This window comes from Oncorhynchus mykiss, chromosome 17 (genome assembly GCF_057628025.1).
Source record: "Oncorhynchus mykiss isolate SJ-2025 chromosome 17, ASM5762802v1, whole genome shotgun sequence".
In the NCBI taxonomy this organism is placed as follows: Eukaryota; Metazoa; Chordata; class Actinopteri; order Salmoniformes; family Salmonidae; genus Oncorhynchus; species Oncorhynchus mykiss.
In genome coordinates, this window is record NC_143038.1 from 75,533,347 (window position 1) to 75,545,000 (window position 11,654).

At 44.6% G+C, this 11,654-nt stretch overlaps 1 protein-coding gene across 1 annotated transcript in view; it reads right to left on the reverse strand.

Moving 5' to 3' along the window:
- LOC110493304 (inositol hexakisphosphate kinase 1) overlaps window positions 1-11,654 on the reverse strand; it is a 102,719-nt gene that overhangs the window by 5,289 nt on the left and 85,776 nt on the right. The window contains exons 3-5 of the mRNA XM_090206502.1: window positions 8,435-8,639; window positions 6,045-6,226; window positions 1,088-1,263 (exon numbers count right to left, since the gene is read on the reverse strand). Coding sequence (XP_090062628.1) covers window positions 1,088-1,263; window positions 6,045-6,226; window positions 8,435-8,639 — 563 coding nt within the window. The remainder of the gene's footprint in view (window positions 1-1,087; window positions 1,264-6,044; window positions 6,227-8,434; window positions 8,640-11,654) is intronic.

The window sequence follows — 11,654 nt, forward strand, 5'->3', positions numbered from 1 at the left end:
GTCCCCCTGCTTAAGCCAGTACATGTCCAGGCCCGTCTGAAGTTTGCTAGAGAGCATTTGGATGATCCAGAAGAAGATTGGGAGAATGTCATATGGTCAGATGAAACCAAAATATAACTTTTTGGTAAAAACTCAACTCGTCGTGTTTGGAGGACAAAGAATGCTGAGTTGCATCCAAAGAACACCATACCTACTGTGAAGCATGGGGGTGGAAACATCATGCTTTGGGGCTGTTTTTCTACAAAGGGACCAGGACGACTGATCCGTGTAAAGGAAAAAATGAATGGGGCCATGTATCGTGAGATTTTGAGTGAAAACCTCCTTCCATCGGCAAGGGCATTGAAGATGAAACGTGGCTGGGTCTTTCAGCATGACAATGATCCCAAACACACCACCCGGGCAATGAAGGAGTGGCTTCGTAAGAAGCATTTCAAGGTCCTGGAGTGGCCTAGCCAGTCTCCAGATCTCAACCCCATAGAAAATCTTTGGAGGGAGTCCGTGTTGCCCAGCAACAGCCCCAAAACATCACTGCTCTAGAGGAGATCTGCATGGAGGAATGGGCCAAAATACCAGCAACAGTGTGTGAAAACCTTGTGAAGGGTATATAACAAAGTATTGAGATACATTTTTGTTATTGACCAAATACTTATTTTGCACCATAATTTGCAAATAAATTCATTAAAAATCCTACAATGTGATTTTCTGGATTTTTTTTTCTCATTTTGTGTACCTATGATGAAAATTACAGGCCTCTCTCATCTTTTTAAGTGGGAGAACTTGCACAATTGGTGGCTGACTAAATACTTTTTTGCCCCACTGTATATAATTGATGGTACATATTTTAAGCATAATGCATCCATTGAATGGTAGGGAGCATGATTGTTCGTTGACATGTCTTCTTGGCTTGGTATCCCTTGCATAAGACGTCTCCTAACCTCAATGAGACTTCCATGTGAAATAAAGTTTAACAGAAGGTCACAATTTCCTGAATAAATGTGGGTGTTTGCTTCAGCTGTCTGAAAGCCTTTAGTGGAAAAACATAAATATTAACAAATGGTAAACAAACAATAAGTAGGACAGCCCTCACCTGCATTCCACAGACTCGCACCCCCAGCGTGGCGGAGGTGCTCTGTTCACACTTCTTCATCTGCCTGGCTGCCTTCTCCTCCGAGGCATCATCCCCGTGCTGCCGCGTGCCCATCTTCAGGTCCAGGATGCACGGGTAGCTGAAGTGATGGACCACGTTCTCCAGGAGCAGGAACTCTAGGAGGGGTCAGAGGTCAAGGAGAACAACGCTCTCTCTCTCTCTCTTCGTGAACAGGGAATTAGCTAAACAGTCAAAGTAATGTTCATTCAGGGTCCTAAGACTATGGAGGAGGTGAGTTGGACTCACGTTATGAGATAGTTCTGACTGCTACTTCAAATCCGTGTCACCCTCGGTCCAAGAGGGCATTTCCTCTTGTTCTGACGGTGTGTCTATTAGAGCGTATATCTTCCTGGGTTCAGAGCTTACTGACTCAAACACTTTGTAGAAATAGTGTAAGTCCGGGCGGCAGGGTAGCCTAGTGGTTAGAGCGTTGGACTAGTAACCGGAAGGTTTGCAAGTTCAAATCCCCGAGCTGACAAGGTACAAATCTGTCGTTCTGCCCCTGAACAGGCAATTAACCCGCTGTTCCTAGGCCGTCATTGAAAATAAGAATTTGTTCTTAATAACCTGTTGAATCTAGGGGGCACTAGGGAGCACTAAGATGCTAGAATATGCATATAATTGACAGCTTAGGATAGAAAACACTCTAAAGTTTCCAAAACTGTAAAATTATTGTCAGTGAGTATAACAGAAGTGATATTGCAGGTGAAAGCCTGAGAAAAATCCAATCAGGAAGTGACTCATGTTTTGAAAACTCTGCGTTCCGATGCATCCCTATTGAGCAGTGAATGGGCTATCAACCAGATTAGTTTCACGCCTTTATGTTGAAGAATGAGCGTAAGCGCCTACATTGCCCAAGTGTCCGGCTGAGGGCTCTCAGAGTAATTCTTGCGTAATAGACAGAGGTAGCCATTTTTCCTTTCGCTCCTACTGAAAAACCAATTGTCCCGGTGGATATATTATCGAATAGATATTTGAAAAACACCTTGAGGATTGATTATAAACAATGTTTGCCATGTTTCTGTCGATATTATGGCGCTAATTTGGAATATTTTTCATAATACCACAGTGGATAACACCCAGCCATCTTAATACCACAGTAGATAACACCCAGCCATCTTAATACCACAGTGGATAACACCCAGCCATCTTAATGCTATACAGTCATTATAACACCCAGCCATCGTAATACCACAGTGGATAACACCCAGCCATCATAATGCTATACAGTCATTATAACACCCTCCCAGCTGCTGTTTATCGTCTCTTATATCACAGCTGTGCAGCCAAACCTCTATAAAACTCCTTCTGATCTGCTAGTTCAATCCAATTTGTACTGGTCCAGAACCTTCCAGCATTCTTTGAACAACAGTCATATCTTTAGTGGTAATTCTATAGGTCATTCTGGAAAGGCCCATGCGGCTGGATCTACAAAACAGATGGCATGGTGAGACTAACTGAATGTATGACCCCTAGATGACTGACAGGGGGCGCTGTTTTGAAGACACAATGCAGCCATTTTAATGTACTTATTTTGAAAGCTATAGAAGTGCACTGTTTGTCTACATTCTATTTTTCCAAGTATATTAATGCATACTTTTAAGTTATATTATGTCAATTGAAGATTTAATTATTATTATTTGAGGATCTTCGCTTTGAACCCAAGTGTAGGAGTCAAGTCACAGTAAAATGTCCCCTTTTCCTCTCACTGGGCAGAACGCTGAGCAGGAATGTGTGAGCACAGTGGAAACTGTAATCTGCCCTTGACGTGTGTAGTTTCTACTTGCGTTGCAGCTGTACGTGTCAGACTGAGGGACAGTGTTTTCCTTTAACATGGGAGGGGCTCCAGGGCTCATGTCTATTAAGCATTTCAAACAAATTAGAAAAAAGGTTTACTGCAATGTATCCGGTCGCCTACTCCTCTTCTTTCTTTAAACAAAGTAAAAAGACAGAGTCTGTGTCAGCAATGGCACCCTCTCTCATAGCGCACTACTTTTGACCAGGGCCAATAGGGAATAGGGTGCACTACTTTTGACCAGGGCCAATAGGGAATAGGGTGCACTACTTTTGACCAGGGCCAATAGGGAATAGGGTGCACTACTTTTGACCAGGGCCAATAGGGAATAGGGTGCACTACTTTTGACCAGGGCCAATAGGGAATAGGGTGCACTACTTTTGACCAGGGCCAATAGGGAATAGGGTGCACTACTTTTGACCAGGGCCAATAGGGAATAGGGTGCACTACTTTAGACCAGGACCAATAGGGAATAGGGTGCACTACTTTAGACCAGGGCCAATAGGGAGCACTACTTTTGACCAGGGCCAATAGGGAATAGGGTGCACTACTTTAGACCAGGGCCAATAGGGAATAGGGTGCACTACTTTAGACCAGGGCCAATAGGGAATAGGGTGTACTACTTTAGACCAGGGCCAATAGGGAATAGGGTGCACTACTTTAGACCAGGGCCAATAGGGAATAGGGTGCACTACTTTAGACCAGGGCCAATAGGGAATAGGGTGCACTACTTTTGACCAGGAACCATTGGGAAATTGGGTCCCATTTGGGATGCAGTAGAGATAGACAGTCAGGTACACAGTGAACTTGATCTAACCGCCTCAAGCACCCACTCCTAGGCCACCGGAGACAGGGACTAAGGTTGTGGCCAAAATGGCACCCTATTCCCTACTGTGCACTACTTTTGACCAGACACATAAGTCGAGGGCATCACATTCCAACACTGAGAATGTGCAGTACAACATTTCTTCAGATAATATTTGGTTCCTGTGGTCTGTCTTGATACGGTCGGGGGAGAACCTGGCACTATGACAGTAAAGGGGAGAACATGACACTACTTTGACAGTAAGGGGGAGAACCTGGCACTATGACAGTAAAGGGGAGAACCTGACACTACTTTGACAGTAAAGGGGAGAACCTGACACTACTTTGACAGTAAAGGGGAGAACCTGGCACTACTTTGACAGTAAAGGGGAGAACCTGACACTACTTTGACAGTAAAGGGGAGAACCTGGCACTACTTTGACAGTAAAGGGGAGAACCTGACACTACTTTGACAGTAAAGGGGAGAACCTGACACTACTTTGACAGTAAAGGGGAGAACCTGACACTACTTTGACAGTAAAGGGGAGAACCTGACACTACTTTGACAGTAAAGGGGAGAACCTGGCACTACTTTGACAGTAAAGGGGAGAACCTGACACTACTTTGACAGTAAAGGGGAGAACCTGACACTACTTTGACAGTAAAGGGGAGAACCTGACACTACTTTGACAGTAAAGGGGAGAACCTGGCACTACTTTGACAGTAAAGGGGAGAACCTGGCACTACTTTGACAGTAAAGGGGAGAACCTGACACTACTTTGACAGTAAAGGGGAGAACCTGACACTACTTTGACAGTAAAGGGGAGAACCTGACACTACTTTGACAGTAAAGGGGAGAACCTGGCGCTACTTCGACAGTAAAGGGGAGAACCTGGCACGACGTTGACAAGTGTCAAAGTTAACGTTAGTCTACAGATCATACACGTAACATTAGCTAGCGAGCCAGCAAGCTAATGTTCACTAGCTAACAAACAGTACACTTTACCCTGCAAAGAAAATGTTCAATCTGAAATTGTAGCTAGACTCTTAACCGTATACACGGATGAGCGCTTCACGACAGACTGGAACCATTTAACTCCGTCTTGTTTGGTCAGCGTTGTGTCAAGTCACTCCGGTTCACACTGACCGTGGCGTGTGCAGATAGTAGCCCATCACTTGTTCCAACAGATCTTTGTCGATAGCGCCTGCTACATTCGGGACATTAATGTTGTTGATAAAAGTAGCAAAACGTATGGAGTTCTCGATGGCTAACGTTATATCTTTTAAAAATGGCGCGGTTAGAAAGGATTGTCAACACATACTCAACAGCTCACGTTATAGACGATGATACATGGCAGACCAATCCAAACTCATCTCCCAGCATGTCCAGCCCACTCATTATCTCAGCCAATCATGGCTAGCGGGGAAATGCCTCTCCAGATGCCTCTCCAGGGAAGTAATGATGTGCGACATACGCCTTGGTTCCTGAAACGAGTCGGCTACACAGAGTCAAAAAGAAAGGTTGCGAGTTCAAATCCCCGAGCTGACAAGGTTACAAATCTGTCGTTCTGAACAGGCAGTTCAGTGTTCACTGTGTTCACTGTTCCTAGGCCGTCATTGAAAAAAAGAATTTGTTCTTAACTGACTTGCCTAGTTAAATAAAGGTAAAAATATATATACTACTTTTTTTGACCAGAGATCTGAAGTCGTGCACTAGACAGGTTCCGTTTGGGATGGGAACGTTGCCTCTTCCCCCCCCCCCCCCCCACAGGCTATTCTGACAGGTCAGAGCATCAGAGCATTCCGGGATCTCTGCCGTCATAACATGAACAACAGTGTTGTGACACTAACCTTGACCAATGTCTTTCTGAGGGTAATGAAGACGGTGTTTATGTTGATCCGGTCACCTTCCCTCTACATCTGGTTAGGTTACGTGTGACTAGAGAACTGAAATAACTAAATCAATGAGGGAAACAGTCCCGAGCACCTCCTCATGGATAGTGTTTAATAACTTAACGTGGTCAACTCTTTCCCCTCTGTTAATATACCTTTTGGCCTTTTCTATTTATCTGGTTGTGTACACGGAAGACTGATGTTTTCCCTCATTGGTTGACTCGGTCAGTCAGTCTCAGACTCCTCATCATGAAGTTCGATGGTGATCCCTAGATTGATAGTGTATCCTGTTTTTCCACATTCACCCATTAGGACTGTCCTAGTATGTGATTCTGCTGAGCTTCCAGCAGTACTCCTGACTCCTGTCTTATCGGGTTGGTAAAAACGACCTGAGAAAAGGGATACTGTAGAGCTTCCTGTCCTTGGACTCTGATCTCATGCGGCTAAGCTGCTGCCTGTGACAGCGGAGGCTCCAGGGGTTGTGGCTGATCTTCTCTGAGCCCAGGCCGCTGTTGTTATCCAGCATCTGGAAGGGAATATCACTGTAGATCTGGAGCTCTAGATGAGGACTCTTCAGCTCCTGGAGACTGGTAGGAGAGGACACAGGGACAACAGGGTTAACAGCGGAGAGAGGGCACAGGTTAACTAACAGGTTAACTAACAGGTTGACTAAAAGGTTTACTAGAGCACCACAACAAGTCACTGTGGATCTGGAGATCTGGACGAGGACTCTTCAGGAGACTGGACGGGGAGGACAATATATTGACAAGATAGTCGAGTGACCGCTCTAACAATGGAAATATATGTCCTCAAAGATGAAAGGCAGGTGGGAAGAGGCGAGATCAGGTAGGCCAATGAGAGTGCAGACACGCGTGTGAACAAAAGGCAGAACTGAGACGATTTTCTCAAAGTTGACGGAATGCCACGTGCATCCACTTGTATCAGTACATTTGTAACAGCCTAAACATTCTATTAGATCGAATAAGCCTCAGATAATTTGACACTTTCTCATAGACCTCCATACAAAAAAATCCCCACTTGGTCTGCTTATGTCACGTGGAGTGATTCTCGGGCGGAGTAAATCCTCTCTGGGCCAACACAAAGGAAGGTCTACTAATACAAAACAGTTTCATTCTAAATCCTTCTGGGTTTACCCAGAAACCCTTGTTTTAAAAGGTCAACAAACTAACCAAGGGCACCAAAACAAACACAGTCAGGGCACCACAGGTCAACTAGCCGATAACACTCTTAGGTGGCCCGATAACACTCTAAGGCGGCCCGCTCAAGGATTTAACTTGTTGAGTGTAGGGGGCAGTATTTTTGTTTTTGGCTAAAAAACGTACCCATTTGAAACTGCCTATTTCTCAGCCCCAGAAACTAGAATATGCATATAATTGTCAGATTAGGATAGAAAACACTCTAAAGTTTCCTAAACTGATATTGCAGGCGAAAGCCTGAGGAAAATCCAATCAGGAAGTGGCTCTTATTTTGAAACCTCTGTGTTCCTATGCATGCCTATCATCATTTAAAGGGATATCAACCAGATTCCTTTTTCTGTGGCTTCCCTAAGGTGTCAACAGTCTTTAGACATAGTTTCAGGCTTTTATTTTGAAAAATGAGCGTGAAGGATCACATTGCGTAAGTGGATAGGTGGGGGCTCTCAGAGTGAGTTTGTGCGCAATTGAGTAAAGCCGCCATTGTTCCTCCCGCTGTTATGGAAAAAGCTACTCACTGGTTGATATATTATCGAATATATATTTTAAAAACTACCTGAAGATTGATTATAAAAAACGTTAGACATGTTTCTGTGGACATTATAGATATTATTTGGAATATCTGCGTTGAGGTGACCGCTCTTTCCTGTGGATTTCTGAACATAACGCGACAAACAAACGTCGTATTTTGGGTATAAAAACAATCTTTATGGAACAAAATGAACATTTGTTGTGTAACTGGGAATCTCGTGAGTGAAAACATCTGAAGATCATCAAAGGTAAACCATTTTTTGACTGCTTTTCTGATTTTCGTGACCTAGCTACTTATAGTGTACTTAGTGTACATAATGCTATGCTATGGATAAACTTACACAAACGCTTGGATTGCTTTCGCTGTCAAGCATAATTTTAAAATCTGAGACGACAGGTGGATTAACAAAAGGCTAAGCTGTGTTTTCCTATATTGCACTTGTGATTTCATGAATATTTTCTAGTAATATTATTTGACTGTGGCGCTATGCTATTCAGCGGTTGGTAATGACAATTATCCCGCTACCAGGATGGGTAGCGTCAACAAGTTAAATGGCAAAAAAATACCTGATTCTACCAAAGACCTGCTACCAATTCTGCCATTTTGTGTGTGTTTTTTGTTTTTACACTGATCTTAACTTTTTTGGTACATAATGTCTCCCTTATCATTTCCTGTGACTGAAAACAGCTTCCGGAGATCAGAACAGCGATCACTAACCTCAATTTGGAAGACAATTTCTACTTTAACGAGTCAGCAGCTCTGGATGTTCTGCTTACTCTGTGATCCCCCGGGACACACACACACACACACACACACACACACACACACACACACACACACACACACACACACACACACACACACACACACACACACACACACACACACACACACACACACACACACACACACACACACACACACACACGGCTTCTCACTCATTTCTCAGTGCTGTCACTCCGGTGTGCGGGGCCGGTCGTCTTTTGTCTCTCTGGTAGACACACACACACAAGACACACACCATTCCCTATCCCCACTGCTCTACTCACTTCTCAGTGCTGTCGCTCTCGTGTGGTAGCCTCTCCTCCTTGATCTCGGAGGTAGAGCGGAGGAGGCTCCGTCGGGAGTGTTTCCTCCGGGGTTGGTCCCTCTCCGGTAGGTCCTCGTGGTCCAGGCCCTCGCTCTCCACGTACGGGTACGCCACCAGGTTGATGTAGCCGTCTATGTCCCCCTCGAAACATACCAACACCATGCCTGGAGGAGCAAAGAGCAGGGATATGATCCGTTTCAGAAACGAACGGAGGACAAATGTCAGAAAAGGCAAGATTTCCTGATTAATCAGGAAGAAGCACATCCCTGAGAGAGGGAGAAAGAGGAACAGAGTCATTTCAAAAGGTGTTTCAGTGTTGTATGAGGAGGTTGGTACCAGACAAAGACAAAGCACAATTGTACCGGCCATTCTATGCCATTGGGTCTACCATGTACTAATTCAAATTCAAAGCAATTGGAGACCATAGATGACATCACAGAGCAAGGGTGACATCACAGAGCAAGGGTGACATCACAGAGCAAGGGTGACATCACAGAGCAAGTGTGACATCACAGAGCAAGGTGACATCACAGAGCAAGGGTGACATTAAAGAGCAAGGGTGACATCACAGAGCAAGGTGACATCACAGAGCAAGGTGACATCACAGAGCAAGGTATTGCCAGAGGAAAAAAACACTGCCAGGAAGAAGATTAATTTTTATTTTCTCACGACAGCTTTGAGATACACTATATATACAAAAGTATGTGGACACCCCTTTCAAATTAGTTGATTCGGGTATTTCAGCCACACCCGTTGCTGACAGGTGAATACAATTGAGCACACAGCCATGCAATCTCCACAGACAAACATTGGCAGTAGAATGGCCTGTACTGAAGAGCTCAGAGACTTTCAACGAGGCACCATTATAGGATGCCAACCTTTCCAACAAGATAATTCGTCAAAAAACAGCTACAATAGTAATTTACAACATGAACAACATTTACACTGTATTTATGATCAATTTGATGTTATTTTAAATGGACCAAAAAAAAATGTGCTTTTCTTTAAAAAACAAGGACATTTCTAAGTGACACCAAATTTAAAAAATAAAAAAAAAGTCTGTGTTTATGTTCTGCATGAGTAATAGTACAGTTAGCAAAACAAAAGACGCCCGATTTATACAAATCATCATGACATCATATCATTCTGCCGGGTAAGTCAAGTTTGTAGTTATCATTTCATTTGGAAAGTTTGATGGGAAAGCCTTTAGAAATGACTGTTTCGGCATCTCTAACTGGCTGCACAAAGGGGTAGACAGTCATTAGGTCTGCAGAATGTCTTGAGTCAAAGCCAAATTGACCAAAACATTGCCCGACTGATCATTTTTCCACCCTACACACCCTGATAGATAAACCATAAGACCAAATGGTACGCTGGCTTTAAAACATTTGATTCTATTTGGCATACAGGAAGGACTGTTCTACAAAGTTATTGAAAGTGGCGTGGGGGGGTAAAACATGACATAATTAAATCAATGTATGCTGGTAATACGTGCAGCATCACAATTGGGAAGAAAATAACAGAATTCTTTAACCAGGGGCGGGGCCTTCGTCAGGGTTGCAATCTGAGCCCTGCACTCTTCAATATTTACAACGAATTGGCCACTATTCTAGACGAATCCTCAGCCCCTGGTGTTAGTCTCCACAATTCAGAGGTTAAATGCCTGCTCTTCTCAGATGACCTATGCCTGCTGTCACCCACAGCACATGGTCTACAGCAGAGCCTGGACCTGCTAGAGCAGTAGTGCCAGACCTGGGCCCTGGCAGTAAACCCCCACAGCACATGGCCTACAGCAGAGCCTGGACCTGCTAGAGCAGTACTGCCAGACCTGGGCCCTGGCAGTAAACCCCCACAGCACATGGCCTACAGCAGAGCCTGGACCTGCTAGAGCAGTACTGCCAGACCTGGGCCCTGGCAGTAAACCCCCACAGCACATGGCCTACAGCAGAGCCTGGAGGAGCTAGAGCAGTAGTGCCAGACCTGGGCCCTGGCAGTAAACCCCCACAGCAGATGGCCTACAGCAGAGCCTGGACCTGCTAGAGCAGTACTGCCAGACCTGGGCCCTGGCAGTAAACCCCCACAGCACATGGCCTACAGCAGAGCCTGGACCTGCTACAGCAGTACTGCCAGACCTGGGCCCTGGCAGTAAACCCCAAAAAGACTAAAATAATGATTTTCCAGAGAAGATCCAGATCTCAGGGAATTAGACCAAAGTTCTCAGTTGGTACGAAATATATGGAGTACTGCACACACTACAATTACTGAGGTTTAAATATATAGAGTACAGCACACACTACAATTACTGAGGTTTAAAATAAGCTCAATTGGACACCTTAATGAGGCAGTGAATGAACTGAGAGAGAAAGCACGCAGGGCATTCTACGCCATTAAAAAACTAATTCAAATTGAAATACCTATTACAATGTGTCTAAAACTAATGGAATGTGTCATTGAACCAATTGTACTTTATGGCAGCGAGGTGTGGGGTCCACTTGCAAAACAAGATTTCATCAAATGGGACAAACACCCCATTGAAACCCTGCATGCAGAGATCTGTAAGATTCTCCTACCTGTCTAGAGGAAAACTACAAACAGTAGGGCAGCAGGGCAGAATTAGGCCAATTTCCACTAATAATAAAACATAAAAAAATAGCAATTCAGTTTTGGAAACATGTAAAACACAGTGACCCTGTCATATCTTTACCAAGCCCTGAAATGCCAAGAGCTGAGCAAAGAAAAGAGTCTCCTCATCCAGCTGGTCCTGGGGCTGAGTTCACTAACCTGTTCTACTAAAACACTGAAGCCTCAGTCCCATCATCCAGCTGCTCCTGGGGCTGAGTTCACAAACCTGTTCTACTAACACACTGAAGCCTCAGTCCCCTCATCCAGCTGGTCCTGGGGCTGAGTTCACTAACCTGTTCTATTAACACACTTTAGAAAAACCTTGACAAAGTACAGGCTCAGTGAGCACAGCCTTGCCATTGAGAAGGGTAGACACAGGCTCCATGTAGAGGAAAGGCTGTGCAACCACTGCACAACAGCAGAACCTGAGACAGAGCTGAATTTCCCGACTAAATGTAAAAAATGTCAAAGACCTACAGTGCCTTGCGAAAGTATTCGGCCCCCTTGAACTTTGCGACCTTTTCCCAGGATCCATTGGAGGGCAAGTGGCGTGCAAA